General features: G+C 44.5%; 1 protein-coding gene across 1 annotated transcript in view; it reads left to right on the forward strand.

Annotated features, from left to right (window-relative positions):
* NT5C2 (5'-nucleotidase, cytosolic II) overlaps nucleotides 1–19428 on the forward strand; it is a 59832-nt gene continuing 40404 nt past the window's right edge. The window contains exons 1-2 of the mRNA XM_054637425.2: nucleotides 1–120; nucleotides 17984–18104. Coding sequence (XP_054493400.1) covers nucleotides 18004–18104 — 101 coding nt within the window. The 5' untranslated portion in view covers nucleotides 1–120; nucleotides 17984–18003. The remainder of the gene's footprint in view (nucleotides 121–17983; nucleotides 18105–19428) is intronic.

Here is a 19428-nt window from a genome sequence, read left to right on the forward strand (position 1 = left end):
CCGCGCTCCCTGCCGGCGGGCGGGCGGGCGGGGCGGGGCGCGGGCGGCGCCTGCGCAGTGCGGGCGGCGCGGGCGCTGCGGCAGTTGGTGCGGGGCAGTTCCACCCGAGCGCGGCGCGAGGTGAGAGCGGCCGCGGGCGCGCGCGGCGGGTGCGGGGGGCGCGCGCCGGGCGGGAGTGCGCGCGGGGCGGGTGCGCGCCGGGGGCCGCTGGGACGGGCGGCGGGGGAGGCAGCGCCCCCTCCCTCGGGCGCGCGCCCCGGTGAGGGGGGTGCCGAGCCCGCGGCCGGGACTGGGGCTGGGGCGGCGCGGGGAGACCCCCGGGGCAGCGCCCGCCGCTGTTCCGCCCTGCCCCGGCGGCCGCCGCTGCCCCGTCCCGCCCCAGGCGGGGCAGCCCCCGGCCGTGCCTCAGCCCCCCGAGCTGCCCCCGGCCGTGGCAGGGCGGCGATTCCGTGCCCGCTCCGCCGCCCGAGCCCCGGGCACGGTGTGTGTGAGCAGGGCCGGGGCCGGCACCCGGTGCCTCCGTTTCCGCTTTCCTTCCGCCCCACGTGGAGCGGAGGGTCCCGGCGGCGCCTTCCCGCCCGCAGGTCTCCCCGGGGCGGTGGCCGCCCGGCCGGGAGAGGCGCGGAGCGAGCGGCGCGGGGCCGGGCAGCCGAGGGTCGGGGCGGGGGCTCGCTGTCACCGCTCCCGCTCCGCTCCGTTCCGTTCGAGTTGCTCTTGGCAGTCCCGCTGTGTCAGGCTGGAGCTGATAACCCAAAGCCAGGAGCGAGGCACCAAGTAAATAAATAAATAAAACAAACCAGTGCAAGATTGCTTTCCTCGCATTTTGCTTACTTTTTTTTTTTTTTAATCCCTCCTTGCATGCCAAAAATAATGTTGCAAAATGTATGATGGAAACAAACCTACACTGGTTCTCTGATAGACCAGATGACTTTATACGACAGTACTGCCTCTTGTAGCACAGGCAGTTTTGAAAATTCCTGGAACCACCGAGATTATGAAACGCTCAAGTTTATTCCCTTGCTAGTGTTTCTAAAGGCTGCCAAGCTGGATGTTAAGGCTCCTCTTTGACGTGGTCTTGAGAACATTCCTTCCAAGCCATAATCACTCATGTTCTAAAATATTTTTTTTAGCTCTTTAAGATTTATTGTTTGAACATCAAAGATTGCAAAATGCTCTCTAAGTAGTCACTTAAAAACGTCTCCCTGTCAGTTTAGAGTAACATCATCACCAACTGAAACATATTGGTCCAAATACTCATTTGTCACTAGTGATTAAACTGAAAATATGAAGATTTTTAGGTCCTTTCAGGTGCTGCGTGGTTTCACTGAAAACCAGAAAGAAAACGCAAAACTGCATTTTGATCTTTGGTTCAAGTGCTGAATTTGTAGTTCCAGCACTGAGCAAAAACCCCAGTGCTTTACATGCAAATCAATCAGCTTAGCTCAGGAAGTCTGCCACTGTCCCTGTCAGCCTGTGTCAACCTAAACATATTTTAGAGTGGAACTGCTATTTAAAATAATCTCCACAAGATCGTTCAGGAACCTGCTGGTTTGATTAACAGCAGTTGGGGTTTGTTCAAGCATAGACGTGGTTGCATTATATAGCACAATACAACCTTTACTCTGTACAGCGTCATTCAAACAAATTGTATGGCAAATGCACCACCGAACTGCGCTTAGAATGCTCCATTGAATCAAGTACAATTGCAGAGAGAAATGGGGAGAAAAGCTGTAAGAATGGGAGAGATGTTTTCAGCTGAGGTTTGAAATTAGCAGCCTGTTAGTATATTTGCACTGGTAGCAGTAGTGTTATACGATGATTCTAGGATATACGCTAGCGAAAATCAGATGCAGACTGAAACTTTCCCAGGCAAATTTCCAGTTTGTAGGCAATTTTTAATCATCGTAACGATGATGATAATAATATCCCCCTAGAACTGTCACTCCTTGTCATGTTTGATTCCTAATATAACTTGAAGAGAAAGCTAATAGACCTTTATTAAAATCACTAGAAATATTTATCCTAGACTTTTTTTAACTTTCAGAGGATTTTTTTTTTGAACAGACAGCTTAGTCTGGTGTTTACTGGTAAACATCGTGGTATTGTGCTTTTTGGGGAACACTGAAAGGAGTGGTTTATTTCTTTCAAAAATATACAAGTATATTATTTTTGCATTGGAAGAAGGGAAGCAAACTCTTAGAATACAGTGTTTAAATTATGCTTATTGAAAAAACAGATAGCTTTATTTAATCACATCATAACTCTTACTTGCAGTTCAGCTTAATAAAATAATGCTTGTTGAAAAGTGATAGGTGGGTGGGTGAGCTGTTGCAGTGTGAGCTGTTATCTGGGGATGGTGCAGGCTGGCTGCAGAGCAGGTCTGGTGCTCCAGGACAAGCTGAGAGGGTCTGCAGCCTTTGAATCCTGCAGGAATTGTAGATACTGACTTGCCAGAAGGTGCAGGAAGAAGGGCTGACCACAGCTCTTCCCTGAAAATCTTGAGCAAGAGACAGAATTGCAGTCACACACAGTGAACCCATCGTTTTGCGGGCATTTTGAATTAGGGAGTGCTGTGGAGGTGGTGCTGTGGTGGTTCAGTACCATGGAATTTGCCATTGCTTGGGCACTGGTGACAATCCTACACAAAGCAGTGTTACCACGGAGAAGCTGCTTGGCCTGGGGAAAGTGGATTAATGGTCTCCAGCCAGGCTGCAGTGGAAAGTTGTCATAGGAACTGGCTCGCTGTTCTGCAGGCCTGGGCCTTGTCTTCACTCCTTGGAAAGAACACCTCGGTAACCAATCACCTCAGGTTAGGAAGTACTCCCGTGTAAAGCCATGAGGAGAGCAGGGCACTCTGGCTCCACCAGGGGAGACTGAGGACAGAGCTGTACCCAGCAGGGCACAGCCTGGGTGATGTGCCTTGGGATGAGTTCACAGTGCCTGCTCTGCACCAGATCCATGCCTGGGGGTGGCCCACAAACACTGCGTGTCCTGACAGAAAACAGCTGTGGCTTCTTCAGCAGTGAGAGAAAACTGAACAGAATGCGCCCAAGAGGGGAAGTCTTGCCTGGCTCTTTGGGATGTAATCGGGAAGGGATGTTTCCAAGTCAGTGCATGGGAATTCCTCACTTATTTTCTGTACTGCATCTACCTTTAAAATTTTGTGTATTTAGTGTCAGCAGCACAAATATAATTTGAATTGTTATTTGAAATGCCACAATCCGAGTCTTCAAGAGTTGGCTATTCTGTGCTGAATCTTATTATTTATGAGTATATTTGAAGAGCACATTGATATAAATATTTCCTATTTTAAAATGTCTGTTTTGTCATATTAAGGAAATTACTGTGTCATGATTATGATGCTTGTAGCAATGAGCTGTATTTTGTTTTTTAATCATTATGACTTATTAACTGGAATGGTTCCTAAAACCTGGGACTGTGCACTCTACACAGAGATCACGTGTGTAACATGAATCTGCTTCTTTGACACAACTGCAGAGGGAATCCAGCATGTACAATAAGTAGAACTTGATGTATGGTAAACAGACCTTAAGCAACATCTGGAAAAAATTGCATCGGTCTTTAAGGTAGCCACTGTAAGCAATTGATAATCTGGACCTGCCTACATAAATGTAGGTACTAAGTCTCATGCATGTGTTTGCAGGGCTAAAAAAGTGTGGGGAGACCTGCCTGTATGAAGCCGTATTAGGAGAAATACATTTTTCATATGGCAGTATGAGATCAAGGAGGGAGCCTGAGTAACTCAGCCTAAAAAACCCACAGCAGTCTGTTATTACCTGAATGTGTAACAGTGTGTGCACCATACTATACAGTCAAAAGCAGATTTGCTCTTACTTCCTGGACAGTTGGGTCCCCAGACATAGGAGCAGTGAGTGGCTGTGTGCCAGAACTCTAAGTGCTGTCACTTTTTCAAGTCTGGTAGAGCATGGTAGAGCTTAAACTTGTGGCTTGCTGGTGATCTTAACTTATCCTCTGGGCATGAATATCTGCTGTGGGATTTACCAGCACAGTCAGCCCTTTTGTGGTGGTTTCACTAGAGACACCATTCTGACTAAACTGGGGAGGTTGGAGACCCACTGTGATCATCTGCATGCTTCTCTTAACAACCACGGAAGAAAACAAGTGGGTTCTTACCCTGTACATCATACCAGCTCAAAGTGACTTAAGTTCTGCAAAGGTGTGAGTCCATCATGTGTGGAGAGCAGGAGCCACAGTAATGAGACACCTACAGAAATGATTCTGGGACTGAAACATGTTGGCTTCTCTTTTGAAACTGAAAAATGTACGGGCAGAGCTTCTGTCGGTGGATGGAAGGAGAAAGGGAGGTCCAAGGAGATGTGATTCTTCTGAGATTGGAAGGTGGCTCCAAAGTGAAGTTAGTAGAAACAGATGTGCAGGAACAATGTGCTCTAGTGCAGCTCATGTTGTACCCAGCCTGTAAATAAGAAGGCGGTTGTGGTCGTCTCTATAACTGCCATTCCAGCTCTTTTCACCACAAGTGATTTATTTAAAAACAAAAGCTCCTTGAAGTCATTATATGGTCCAAACTTAGCTTAATTTAGTTATAAAGTATTCACAGCTCCTAGCTATGTTTCAGATGTTTTCAGACTTGCTATTTTGCTTGTGTGCTTACTACAAGATTGCCATTGAACCTTGCTTGGCAGAGTTGGTTCAGAGGAAGGGATAACCCAGAAAGTTCCTGTACATATTTCTGCAGGAAGCTCTGAGGGAGAGTGGTTTTCCACTGTGTATTTAAGAGTGGGCCTTTGGATTAGCTGGCTTTGACCCAGGCCTTGTAGTTCTCCCTGTTAACACTGGCATAATAGATAAAACTCTTAAGACACGTTCTTGCTAGATTTTCAGGAAGCAACTTCTCATTGAACCTTGCAGGAAGGTACACTTCCCCAAAATATTTTCCAACTGGGGTGGTCCAGTTGTGGCAGTTGTGGTGGCCAGATCTGGATTGTGAGACCTTCTGGGAGGGTTGTCCCCCTCTTGTGTGAGCTGCTGCCTTTTCCCTGGCAGCAGCTGCTGCCTGCACTGCTCTGGTAGAAACAGCTGCATCCCAGCTGTGTCCATCAGGCTCAGGAGGAAGCATTTAGCTGCACTGTTCAGGCAGTGTTTGCTGCTGAAATCAGTATTCCTTATCTCCTTTGGAGAATGTTAGCTGTGGATGGGAATCAGCTCATACTTTACTGCTTGGACCGAGCTCCTCTTGGCATTTGCATCAAATGCAATGTGTCTGGCCATGGTGTATAACAAGGGAAACTTTGTAGTTAGTTTGTAAAGTAACCTGGAAAGGAAGGTAAAATTCAGAAGACTGAAGATGGTTTACATAAAGCACCCAGAGTTCTCTAGACTAGCTGAGATCTGTTTGGGTTGATTCAGTTGGTGGTGAGTTACATATAGGCATGCACAGTGAATAATTAGGAACATGAGGTCAGAGAAGAGCATGTGAATATTCTGCTCTCAGAAACCCAGAAGAGGTCTGAGGTTTATGCCAGAGCTTTGTAATCATAACACGGCAATTACCAATAACAACATCTAAGAATAAGTGCTAGCAAAGGGCAGGCATAGGTAATTTTGGAAGTCAGTAAATAGAACAGTTGCAATCAAAAATAAATCATCTTTTAATGTTGATTTTGTTTTTTCTCTGTCTCCAAGATACCTTTTTTCCCCCCAAAGGAATAGTTAAACATGTTGGCAAAGGTATTTCAAATGTTTCTCTCTGATCTTTTTGGATGTTACAAAGCAATTCCATTTCAAGACTATGTAAAGATGTATGTGGCCTTTGAAGTAACAGGAAAGGGCTGTAAAATTTGGTCCCAAATGTCCTCTTAAATCATGTCCTTTCTGACACTCTATGCAGTATTCCCTGAGAGCTTTTAAGAACAGATGCCCATAGTAGCTACATAATTGTTTCTGTTCTATTGCTTGTTCAGTTCCTAGTGTCACTCTCATGTTACTCTCTGCATATTCTTTTAGGTCAGGATCAGTTCATTCCCTAAAGGAAAAAACTGATCAGTTGACCATAACTTGCAGGTGTTCTGAGCATCAGTTAACTCGAGACTGACCCTGGAAACTGCTCTTCCAGTTCAGTTCCTGTAGCTTTCTCATCATTGAATACCAGTGGCTGAGTGAAGCTGGAAAGAGGAATTTAGCATAGAGGCAAGCCAGACTGGTAAATCATCTGTTAGTTCTGCTGTTTGGAAACTGAGGCAGGAGTCAAATTTCATTTTCCACTCCATGCTGCAGTTATCAGTTGATGCATCAGTGATGTTTAAGAGCAGGTCAGCAAGACAGCCTATCTTGAGTCTTTCAGTGTTTGGGGATCCTGCATTTCCCCACTGCTTACCTTTGTTAAAAAAAAAAAAAATTGGAAAGAGTTTTACTTGCTGTGATCTGAGGTGGAGTGTCCATCAATAATTTGGGGACTTTTCCACATCTGATCAGAATAACACTGTAGCCTTTCTAAGAGTTAATTAAAAACACATTTGCAATCTAACCTTTCCTTTTTTTTTTCCATGTGATAAGAGATTAGGTAGGTTCTTAACCTCTTGTTTTACATGTGTTTTAACTTCTCTTTCAATATTGCACTGCCAGTTTTATGAGCCAAGGCCAAAATACTCTGCTTGCTAAACTTGAGCAATCAGGAGGGAACAGATGATGAAAAACTAACAGTGTTTTACTCATCTACCACTCATTTTTCTTCACAGACATGTAGAGAGTAGATATTAACAAAGACAGTAATAAAACTCACTGTGAGGCCTCATAAATCAATGTGTACTGGTGGGGTCAGGAACAAATATTGGAAAGGTTAGAACATGCAGAGAAAGAACTGTGTTCCCATGTTGTGACGCTCAGAGCAAGGCTGGGAGTTTTTCATTTGCTGATGTGAAAGCAATCAGGAGGAGGCATTTCTGTGCCTGCCCAGGAGGCTTTGTGCTGGCTGGGCGTGTGGTCAGCTCTTTTTTCTAGTGGCTACGCTAGGTCAGGTAACACCCTGAAAAAGAAGTCCTGGGTGAATCAGGGCTTTCAGATTGCTCTGCTAGGGTCAGATGTTCGTAAAGGTGTCTCAAAACCCAGGGGATCCAAGCTGTTTGCTCATCTGCAGCAGGACAAGTCTGCGCTGTTGAATGCATCTGCAAGTCTACAGTGACAAGGTACTGGAGATTCCCTGAAGAGAGAAGTCCTGGCCAGAGGGAAGGTTTGGTTTTGGGAACTCTCAGCTCAGGTTTGGAATAGCAGGGATGTGCTGATGATGCCTTCGTAGTTGTTTGTTAATGTTCTCTCACCTTTCAGGCTGGCAGGTTTCTTCCAGTTTACAGCTGATGTAGTAGATCTGTCACTTCATTTTGTCCCTTCTGAGAACTGCTCATGCTGGGACAAATGCAGAGACAACACTGTGTGCCCTCCTCCGCTCCTGCCAGGGAACAGGCTCCTGTGTCAGCAGGATTGATTTAATGTTAAAACCTAGGGAACTGAACTGCCCATGGAAAGGTGACTGTTTCCCCAAATTGACTTAGTGGTTTGTATTTTGCTTGGACAGATAGTAAGAAGTTTCCAAAGAAAAGAGGTTGATTAAGTTGCAAAACGGTTTAATGTAGGTCTTTGGAATCACTTGATAAAGCTGAGTCAGTTAGGTTATCAAAGAGAAGCCAGAAACCTAGCAAGAGCTGAAAGTCATCATAGATGTTCAGTCATTTTACTGATGAATTTAGTCACATAGGATGCCTAACAAAAGCTGTACAAATTAGCAGTCTTTTGGAAGAGCTTGTGTATACTGCAAAGAAAGTATTAATAAAATTAATTTACTTGTAGAGTTTCCTGTAGTGGTGCCTCGGTACTACACATTTGTCAAGATTAAATGAGATTTGGGGGCTGATAGCATCTAGATGGGGACAGTACTGTGCCCTTAGGACAGATTTGTAATTTCATTTGTAATCAGGCAGACTATAATTACTATATTTGCCTCTGATTAAAAAAACAGGTCAGAAAAGTAATGAATTGTTCTCCTTATGGGATGGGGGGAACTTCACAGGGTAAGAGCACTTCAAAGCACTGTACAGTGTTCAGGTTCCCCAGTGTTCCATCTTTGTGCTTGCTCAGTTGGTAGGTCTGTGTGGCTTGTTTCACATCAGCAGGGAGCTGCTGCCTGCTGAGAGCAGAGTGCAGGGTAGGTTGTGGGTACTTGCCTTTGTGATCTCCATGGTGAGTGCTAGGTACCAGCCAGCTTCTGATTTGGGGAGAAAGAGGACTTTTTTTATGGTGGAGGTTGCAGGGCAGGGGTACCTGTAGGTACTGAACTAGGAGGAGCACAGAGCAGGAGGAAATTGTACTTCTGGCCTTTATGAGCACTTCAGGAGAGATGAGAGCCAGCCCAGGTCGATTTCAATGAGCTGAGCCTGCACACAGGCTGTGCTCACCTGAAAGGCTGGATCAGCCTCAGGGAAGGCTTCTTGGAAGGGAGGTGGGTAATCATTCTGTGGATGAAAGCTGGAAGCCCATGAAGTCTGTATTAGGCTGGTATGTGTCTGGAGCCCTGTGTGTTAGGATAGCAGAGAATCAGGATCCTCCTTACTGAATTATCTCTGTATTTATTTTCACAGTGCCCTTTACAGCCCAGGACTTTCATTATTTTGGTTTGGGTTTTGTGAACAAATAGCAAGTTGAAAATTGGCTGAATTTTGTGTATGAAGTCTGTGGCTTTGCTGGGTATAATTCTATGTCTGGCATAGTTCCATAGTCATCTGTTTTTTTGAAAGGTGGGTTTATTTGTCAAAGATCTGTCTCTTACTGTTGGGTAAGTTCTCAAAAAGAAGAGGGACCAGGTTAGTATATGAGCATTTACTCAGCTTTTTTCTTAAAGAAGCTGGGAGGAGAAGGGAATGGCACTGGAAAAGAAAACTCTTAGCAGGGAAAGAAAGTTCTCACTGGTTTTGACAGAGCAGTTCTCAGAATTACTGGATTGTTTTCAGCTGTTGATCTCAGTGTTTATTTTCAATCCCTTTTCTAATGAAGGAGGAGCCAGTGTTCCTCAGTTCTTTACTCAGCAGTGTGTCCCTTGGCGAGTGCTGTGTCTGGAGCCCTGGGACTCGGGCTGAGCAGCCAGTTGGCTCTCCTCACCAGGGCTGAGCAGGGAAACCTTTCTGCTGAGGCTGGAGGGAGATGTGAGTTCATATTTCCAGCCTGCAGAGATGGTTCAGATGCTGATTCTGCTGTCACATCTGTTTGTGGAGCCCATAAATGTGTAGAGAGGGCCCTATCCTGCATGGAAGAGGGTTCAGGTATCTCTAAAAAAATAATTCTTCTTTTTCAAGACTAGAATAAAGCTAGAATGAAGTTTCAGCATCTTTGCTTTTCCCTTAAAATATTAATGAAGCTGGGATGTGATCTTCAGAGATGAGAGTCTTTTTGCCAGTAAGCTCAGTCAGTAAGGAAAGACAATAAAAATGTCCTAAGTGAACTTTTGTCTGTTTGCATTATCCAAGCTGTCCTGGTTGCATGCTCTCAGAATGGCTGTGCCACTGAGCCCAGTTCTGCATCTCAAATACTTTGTTGCTGCCATGCTTCTGGAAAGGCCTGTTAGATCTGCATTTGCTCCCCAAAACACCGTGGAATCTTATGAAAAGCATCATTGTTTTGAGACACTCTGATCTGCTGCCAGAAGAGCTACTGTTGTATAATCCTTAATAGCAGGTTAGAGTGGCAGTTGCTCCTAGGTTTGAAATTGGTATGTGGCAGGGTGGCTTCCCAGCTCTCTCCCCAGGGAGGGCACGTCTCATCTTGTCCTTCCCTTTGGGAACTGTGACTCACACGGTGTTCAGCTGTCCTGAGTTGGGAATAGACCCTTGAACAGGCTGAACATCAGTGGTGCTACTTAGGGGTGACAAGGGAAGGGAAACTGGCGGTTCCCTTTGAGAATGGGGAGCAGTGCTCTGTCTGCTGAGTATACCAGGGATTACAGTTGTCTGTTCTTGCCAGCACATTGTTGTGATGTAAAAAAAAAAAAGAGTTGGAATAAAAAAAAATTATCTTGACTTCCCTTTCTGATTTGCAGAACTCACTGTGCATACTTCCTTGCTGACATTTCTGCCTTTTGTGATCTCTATGTTAACCTACAACTTGGCTGGCAAGCTGTCAGGCTTCATCTGTGTAGCAGTAAAGTATTTTCAGGTGTCATTCAAACATTGAATTCCTGTTCTGGTGGGCATTGGCTTCAAACTTTACTGCCCATTTTTTCAGCTAAATCAAATATATGGGAACTCTGATAAATATTTTAAGAGAAATATACTATGAATAGTTTCTGTAGGGTGAGCTGTATTACAGCAAAGGGATCAAATTAATCTCTTGTTTTTAATCTCCCAAGACTGGGCAACCAGAGCAATTGCTTATGGGAAAAACAATGTGAGTGAAGTATTTGAATTATGTTACATGTTTCTTGCTGGAATTTAACAGCTGGAAACAAAAGGCAGTGAGAACATCTTCATAGCCATGTCCATGCTTGCCTTTGGCAGGTGCTCAGTTGGACAGCAGTTTGGGAACCTCTGTGGCAGAGGCTGCTGCAGGTTGCTGAGGGCCTTTTCCCAAGAAGGAGAGTTTGGGATGCATGGTTTACATTGGTGTTGGCTCAGAAGAGCCTTTATTTATCCATTCACCTTCTGTCCATGTGAAACCACTCTCTGGAGGTTTCTTTTGAATACTGATTGTATCTCAGCCTCATATCCACTGAGGCATTGGGGTATAAGGTGAGGAAGGCATAATACTCAGTTTGACTGACCTGCTGTATAGCTCAGACCATTTGACTTTTCTGTATTAATTCTTGACTCTGTGGGAAAAAAAAGGCTGATTGAAACACCCACACACTTCATTAAGATCTCTCTGATGATGATTTCAGAAATTTGTTTTTTCATAGCTGTCTTTCCTCTCTGTTAATATTTTTGTGTTGGTTGATTTATTTAACTTCCAGTCACGAGGTCTTGTTCTGTTATTGCTAGACTGAGAACCCTCCACATTCAGGCTGCTTGCCTGTGTGCAAATGCTTCTAGACCATTCTCAAATCACCTGCAGAGCTGCTCTTTGTACACTGGCAGCCTACACTCCAGCCTTACTCTCTCTCACAGCTTTATTCCTTTCTCGGTGCATTCCTTTCTGAATGGGGACAGCCAGCTGAAGACAGTTTTCCAGCAGAGTTTGTGTCAGTGGCAGAGAGACACGGAGTCCTGCTTGGTAGTCTTGTACACCCAAGGATCATATTTGACCTGCAGCTGCAGCATTTCTTTGAGAGCTCATGTTTGCTAATTCTTCTCTGTGATGTAGCTCTTGTGCTTCTTCACCAAGTCTCGCATTCCTTAAGTATGATCCTTCTTTTTTTTCTAGTGCTGGGAGGGCGGGGCACACTGGAGTTAGAGAAGTGGAAAAATAGCCTTACTCCTAACAATCTCTTTGTGTAAAAAGCAGTAAATTGGAAATAACTAAAATGGTAGTTCTGGAGGACATAGTGAGAAGCAAGAGCTATATGGAATGTAGAAAATACACTTATGAGCTCACTGGAGAATGGAGTTCCTGTTTCAAGGCATTAAACTAATTTGCAGATAGATGAGGAGAATGGATGGTCTCATGGTACTCAGAAAGGGTCAGATTTGAGGTTTGCTCCTCAGAGTTACACTGCAGATTTCATAGTTTTCCAAATTCTGTTCTAACCATCCATAACATTGATGATAATTAAATAATACTTAAAATATTTTAATGAACTAGTGCTGCTTGGAATTCCTGAAAGAATAGAACTCCTTGGATAGAAATGGATAGGCACAAGAAGAAGATCCAAATTAATGTATTTCTGGGTTTTAGTGTGTCTAATGCATCGGGTCCTGGAGTATTGCTGGAGCTCTAGGAAATGCACAGCCACTCTGTGGGTATGGTTGTCAGTAGAAAAATTTCTGATTTATAAATCCATGTAAAATAAGCAGGGTTTTGTTAAATATATTTTACATTGTATTTGATCCACAGACATGACTTTAGTATCTGGTTTTAAAACAGATAAAATTCAGCCTGAAATTAGATCAAATCCCATAATAAATGGGATGAGTAGAATTCTCCTTTCTTATATCTTACCCATTCAAAGTAGTTCATGAGTTACCATTGTCTACCAGTCAGACCACAGTCAAGTGAACATACAACTAGGAATGCTTTACCAATTTCACCAAAAGCACACTCTTGAAGAAACAGTTTCATGATGTAAGCCCTGTGGTGGTGTCCAAGAGTAACTGCTACCCCCTTCCTGTAGGAAGAGTCAGAGCCAGTAGGCTCGGAGCTAGGAGGTTTACTATGATCCACGGAGCAAGGAGAGTGTTATCAATCTAATGTAATCCAGTGGATCTTTGGATACCACAGGTGGCACCTGTAAGCTCACTGCACATCTGTGGTTAACCTTAACAGGTTCTTAACAGCAGTTCTCTACCTCTTTAATACCCTGTAATCAGTATACAGAATTATCCTGCTTAAAGCCAACCTCAATTACCATGAGGTGAGAGTACGCTTTGAAGTGTCTCTTGGAAGTAATTTAATTTTCTAATATGAAGGATGTGTTTTGCCCATCCTGCCATAATGAACGTGAAGCTTTGCTGTCAGATAGGCAACAACACAGAAGTGGAAGATCTGCAAGTGAAGAATTTAACTTATGCACAAGGAGGGGAGGAAAAAAGTCAATTTTCTGATTTAGATAATTTACAAGCATCACTGCTTATCTCTCAAGTCATGGACAAAGTAGTTTTCTGAAAGCACTGCTAATTAAAAACACCTTTTGGAAACAGTTTGCCTTCGGCCATGAAGCAGAAGTGTTGGCAGTAAAAGACAGGAGTGGTTTGAATTGTCATCCCAGGACTGTGGGGGAGAGGGAAGGAGCTGTGTGAACTAACAGCTAGTGTGTAGAGCTGCAGTTCAGAATAAAATCAGAGCATCATCTGGCATCCATGCAATCCCTGTGTCTTGGACCCCATCAGAAGCCTGCTGCTCTGTGGCTTCTAAGTACAGGGTGACCTCTCTGTGTCTGCCAGTTGATGCTAAATATTGAAATTTGAATTTGTGTAAAAGTATACTGTGCTAGGAACATGCAGTGTATCTGTGATTCATCCTGACAGCGCTAGGAACTCGGACTGACTTTTTGCACAGGGACTGAGGAATTAGTGCTTCTGCATTTGCATCCCACTTGCTCTGTGTTATTACCTTCACTGGGCCTTGCTATCCCCAGCTGACAAAATGTATTATGTGAGTGGAAGCTGGTGAAGTGCTTTGGGGTGGGAGGTGTGAGAATGGCACTTCTGGTGAGGCCAGGAGCCTGCCCAGCCCCTGCTCACACAGTGGCACTGGGAGGTGCCATTGAGGGGGATGACACAGTCCTGGCCACCTTTCACTGTCCATTTCAGAGGATCAGGAGCTGTGATGCTAACCTGGGTGGGTTTCACCTCCTGCAGTGCTCGCTGTCCCAAGTGCCTAGCCTGATCAAGGTGCAAGCTACTTCTGCCCTCAGTGGAGGGAGTGGACTGCTCCTAGAAAGTGAGTCACTTGCTTTTCCTAACCCCCCTTACATGGACAGTCCCCTAAGCTGCAGAATCGGTCGCTTTTCCCCTCCCCTGCCCTATTCGTGAGGCTTTGTCATGACCCAGACCAGGAATTCAACATCAGTTACCAACAAGCCAACCCTATTCCTGCTTTTTGCAGGAATTTAGGATTTTAGGGTGGTTTGCTGCTCCCTTGCTGAGACCCCACCGAGCACTTTGAGATGGAGCAGTGCTGCAGCGGGGAGCCAGGAGCTGCTCCAGGCTTGGCAAGGGCGTCACAGACTCGTCTGTCCTCCCACAGCTCCGGCTAGACACAGAGCTCCTGAGCTCCTGAGAGCCCTGGGTGGGGTGGTTTTCCCTCTGCTCGCTCTCCACTCTGCACGTCCGTGTGTGGGCTGTGCTGCCAAGGTATTAATGCGTGAGCAGAGGCAGAGGTAGTGCACGGTGAGTCAGTGTGAGTACGCTACAACCTTGGCTCCTGCCAGGGATGCTTTTGTTTTCGGCTGTGTAAGCTCTTGGAGAATATCCTGGAAACAGTGGGATTGTCACCAGAGTTTTGTTCATCTCTGTTTTAGTGTGTATGCCTCTGATTTGGCACTGCATCATCAAAGTGTCAAGATGAACTCAGAAAAAAAAAAAAAAGAGAGGCAGTCAGTGCATTTAGCGTGAGCATGTCGAATATTATCAGGTGCAGAAATTTCTAACTATTTGCTGCCCAAAAAAGATTTAAAAAGTAATAGTGAAACTTGAAGGGAAATGCTTTGGAACATTTTATTTCATTTATATTAATATTTGAAAAAGCCACACTACGGATAATATTTTAAATCATCTAAAATCTGACAAATGGACTTAATTCAAAATATATGCTAAAAATCTCATGTTCTTTTGGACCAAAGCATATTTGCTGGGCAACAACTCTGTATCAAAGCTTTGCAGCTGAGATTTAAATACCTTTTCAAAAGGAATCCTGTACCATAAATGCTATCAGATTCTTAATTAAGACAGCACAAGCAAGGAGCATGTTTGCAATAAATTATGGGGATGTGTTCTGACAGGCTTTATCTATGTAAAGATTTCTATTTTTATGTGAAGCTATTTACAGATTATTGATTTCAAAAATAGATTTGTAACTAAAGAAAGATGCATCATATTTCAGTTGCTTGGAGTTGAGAATCCTGCCCGGCTGTCTGCCTGCTCTCTTAGATGTTTATTCCAGTGGCTTACAAGTGTACGGAGTGATTCTGTCCTTCTTATTTTTCCTCTCTATTTGGAAGAGGGAATTTGTATTCAGGGACCAGGTACCAGGTTTCTTACCCATGGAAGCAGGCTGATTTTTATGCTTTTGAAGCACAGAATAATTTCAGTGGAGTCTGTGAGGCTTTTTGCATGAGTAAGACTTTGGGATGGCGAAGGTCCCTTGCAATATATTTTGTCAGTTGTCACTGTTTTGTTTCAGGGCAGCAAGCTGTTGTCACAGTGTCAGTGGAGCCTGCTAAGCTGTAAGCCTGCCTTTGAGTACGTGTAATAGAAACCTTCAGCATATTTTTTTGCTACTTAATGCTGAGTGAACATTAGAAGAAATATTTTAATAAATTGAGGCACAGCCTGAAGGTAGAGGTAATATTTTTCGTTAGAAGAACCTTTAGAATTTGAAAACTTGCAAGCTTGTGTACCCAAGAGCCTGTCTATTTTTTCCAGCCATACCAGTTGGTCTAATAAAAGATACTGTCTCTGTCTACAAACCTTGTTGTGCCTGCAAACTCTGTTGATTGCATCTACAGCAAAACACTGCTGGATTATTAAAATAATTCAGGCCTTCTTTGCTTAATTATGGAAACTCAGATTTTTGTGGCTTCCTCAAGTCTCAGCTTTTTGAATCCCAACACACATGAAATGATGCTGTCTGGTTTCTCGTACTGTAGAGGAGGATTTCATCACATAGGAGCTCAAACTGCTTCACTGATTCCTTATATTAGAATGGATATTATAAAGGTAGCCTGCTAAAATTCCTCTGCCATCTGGATTTTAGGGTATTTTGTAGGATGCTGTTGGTGTATACTGTCACCTGTCTGGCATGGATGGCCTCTGGAAGCAGTCCTAGCCTAGTACCTGTGTCAGCATCTGATGTGGTGGTGTGGTGATGGAAGCAGAAGAAATGGGAAGAGGCTGGCAGAACACGATGTCTCTGGTGTAGTCTGTGGGTGTAAATCTTTGAATCTTGCTATGTGCCTGGCTGGGTGAGCAGAGTGGTGTAGCCCTTCTAAACAGCAGGAAGCTTGGATTTGGACTTGTTTGGAAGACCTAGACCCAGAGCTGTCCAACAGTCCTAAGGCTAGCCATGCAACTGTTTTTTCAGAGCTTTTTAATGTGCCTTTTAGAGGCCTTCAATGAGTGTGTCTCTTGGACCCAAATCTGGAACTCTAGGGTAGTAGCTTCAAAATAGACCAAGTTGGTGATGATCTGGACCATCTTGAAATGTGCAGGGAGAAGCTGCTTTTCCACCCTGAGAGAGCACAAGCCCTTGCTGTAGTTTGCAGACTTGGGGTGTTACCCTCTGCTGCATGCCTTGGCTGGGTCTGTGACCCTTGCAGGAGCACTGCTCCTCTCCTGAGCAGCTCTGCTGTCCCTGAGCAGCCTTGCTGCAGGCAGTGCCCTCCCTTCCCAGTGAAATGGGAGCAGGTCGGTGCTCGAGGGGCGTTCACTTCTGTGTCCTGTGCTGCCTTCTGTCTGCCTTTGGGCATGGCTCAAATAGATAGCTGGTAATTACTTGTAAAGCCCTTGGTGGCTGTGGCTGGGGCTATTTTGGAAGCTGATTCTCCCTGCATGCCCTGTTGTGGAAGTTGTGGCTGGCTGGAATGGCCCGTTGCCCTCTCGCTGTGGTGACCTCCTGTCCTGGGTGTGTGGCAGGGAATTCAGGGGGAGAGCTCTCAGCAGTGGCATGCAGTCTCTTGGGCTGCTGCCAGGGCCTGAATTTGGTGACCTTTAGGATGTGGCAGAAGATGCATTTGTAAACCTTGGTTATAGTAACTGGGAGAATGCTGGAGGAGGAGGAGGAATGTATTTTTTACAGACAAGCTGTCTGCTCTCTGTTTGATGTTTATGACCAGCAGATAGTAGGTAAATATACTAAGAAGTGCTGTGGCAATTGGAACTGTTGCTATTTAATAGAATTTAAAATGAAGAAATTATACACATTTCCTTGAGGAGCATGCATGTGACACTGAGAGCACTGTCACTTCTAGCACTGGTTTGAATTCTTACTCTGCTCTCTACTTTGCTGGAATCGTTAAATTCCCTCCTGTAAAATGAATGCAGTCATATTTTAGAGGTGTCCAGATGTAGTTGCTATATCATTACCCATGTAGTTTGTGGGTGTTTTTGTTTCTTTTAAGAAGAGCAAACAAGCCAAGACCTTCACTCCAGCAGTTGTTGGATGATATTACATGAAACCACATTCTGGTGGGTTACAGAGAGGTGGCAGGCTGAGCTGGGCTCAGCCTGGGTTCTGCTGACCAGTGGGGACTACTCAGCCTTTCCTCACTTTTGGTCAGTTCGTTTTGATAGGTGAGGACTGGGACTGGTGAGCTGAACTGACCCATCTGAACTGCTTCATAACCCACCATGGGGCTGCTTCATAACCCACCATGGGGCTGCTTCATAACCCCGCCTGGTGCCAGGGAATGCAGCAGCACGTGTCTGGCTGGATGAGCAGGCGTGCTAATAACAAAATTGGGAAAGGTGCCCCTCTTTCCTCATGGCAGGGCCCTCCTGATGAGAAGGACTGTCTGTGGTTTGGTGGTGACAGCCAGCACTTGAGAAGGGGTGCTCATGTTTGTGAAGATCTGCTGGTGGATATTTGCATCACTCAGGTTACAGGTTTGCAGTGTGTTCTTGCTCTGCCTGAATGTGTCTGACCTGCAGAGGACAAAGGATCATCTTTCTACTTTCCTTCCAATTGTTTCTGCTAATTTAGCATCAGTTTGAAGCTTTGTCTTTGCTTAGAGATCAAATGGCCAGGGACAAGGCTCTTTGTTTTCACTCTGTGGTAAAAGTGGCAAGGTCAGTCCCAGTGGGGCTTGTACGGTTTACACTGCTGAATTTATTTCATGTATCTATCTAGGTTTTCTATCACCTACAGCTAATGCATATTGGTAACTCTAGCATCAAAAAATACCCCTTTTCAGCAATGAAAACAAGGTGTCTGTTTGTAAAGGCATTTTCACCACAATAGATAGGAATATCTTTGCAGCCATATAAAACCACCTTCCCAGCTCTCTGTTTTAACATCTCAAAGAGCAGCATCTTACTTGACCTGCATACTCAGGTTGTGCCACTTAGGAAGTCTTGCAAAGTACCTGGCAAAACAAACTTTGAGCTTAAGAAAGCTTTTCTATCTCTTTCAGAAATAAGTAAGCATTTGAAGATGACAACCTCATGGAGCGACCGACTGCAGAATGCAGCAGATCTCCCTGCAAACATGGATGGACACGCTCTGAAAAAGTACCGCCGGGAAGCCTATCACCGGTAAGGCATCCATGGAGCTCCAAAACCCCACATTTCCTGGGGTTTTTTTTTGGCTTTTTAGTAAAACAGGAAGGTTGATCTTACCTTCCTCGTAGAAGTTGGTAGAAGAGGGCTTAGAAGATGGCACAGTATTGGCCTGCAGGAGTTTGCAAACCGCTGAGTTGAGATACATGTACTAGAGGGAGAGAGGATATGCTTCTTACTGCAGTCAAAGGACTCATCAAAGTCAGATTTTGGATAGAAGCTTTCAAGTCAATAAATAATCAGTGGCAGAGGTTTTATAATAATTATTGCACTGCACACAAGGGAGAGCAGGGCCTTAGACACTGGAATGCACAAATATGAGTAAGGAAGAAATCAAATGGGGTCAAAAATTGTTTGAGAATTACACCTAGTGTGATTAACTGTGAGACCACGGAGCATGCAGGAGCACTAGGCAAGGGCCCAGCCTTTTCACTGTTTTGTGTACCTAAAGCCATCAGAGTTCAAAATAAAAGGAATGTTATCATTCTCAGTTTATAGTTTGGGAATCAAAGTGCAGGCACTAGGTTGTTTTTACAGGATCACATTGGAGGTTTGGCTGAGCCAAGAATTTAGGCCACAGCTCTCAAGGTTCCAAGCACAGAGCATAAAAGTGGGATGAAGTCTGTATCCTTATCAGATGTCTGGACTGCTACAGAGTTAAAAACAACAGTATCTAGTAATTGTCAGTATTCTGTTTGTGGGAGGTGTATCTTCAAAGTTTAGCTTCGTTATTTTGAGAAGTCATACAGTGTGATGATGAGAGGATATTCAGCAGAAGGGGAAATGTATGTCTGATGTAGAAACAGAAACATTTAACCTCATGCTTAAATGCCACGTTGCATTTGTGATTCACATTGGTGGTATTTCTGGGGAAGTGTTTTGGAAGTGTTAGATATCTTTTGATTCTCCAAATGGAATCTAATTTGAGAAAAACGCCTTAGTGCATCATATGATTGGCCAGGTTGTGCAAGTTGCAGTGTCCAGGGCTAAGTGATGGATCCTGTGGTGCCTTTCTGAAGCTTTCCAATTTCCAATGAATATGTTTGAGCAACATGTCTTAAGTGGTGGCATTATTTGAATCTCTCTGTCAGCTGGTCTGTCAGATATGCACAGATACAGTTACATTTAATGAATGTGACTATATATAGCATGTAAGAAGAGAGGGGTTTTATACTATTCCCTGTCAAAAAATCTTCACCTTGTTGCAGTCATTGACAGGTTTACCTTTGTGTCATAAATTTATTTAAAACTTCAGCTGTGTTACTCCTGATTCAGATTGATGGAAGTCAAGTCAGAGTCA

The sequence above is a fragment of the Agelaius phoeniceus genome, chromosome 9, assembly GCF_051311805.1.
Source record: "Agelaius phoeniceus isolate bAgePho1 chromosome 9, bAgePho1.hap1, whole genome shotgun sequence".
In the NCBI taxonomy this organism is placed as follows: domain Eukaryota; kingdom Metazoa; phylum Chordata; class Aves; order Passeriformes; family Icteridae; genus Agelaius; species Agelaius phoeniceus.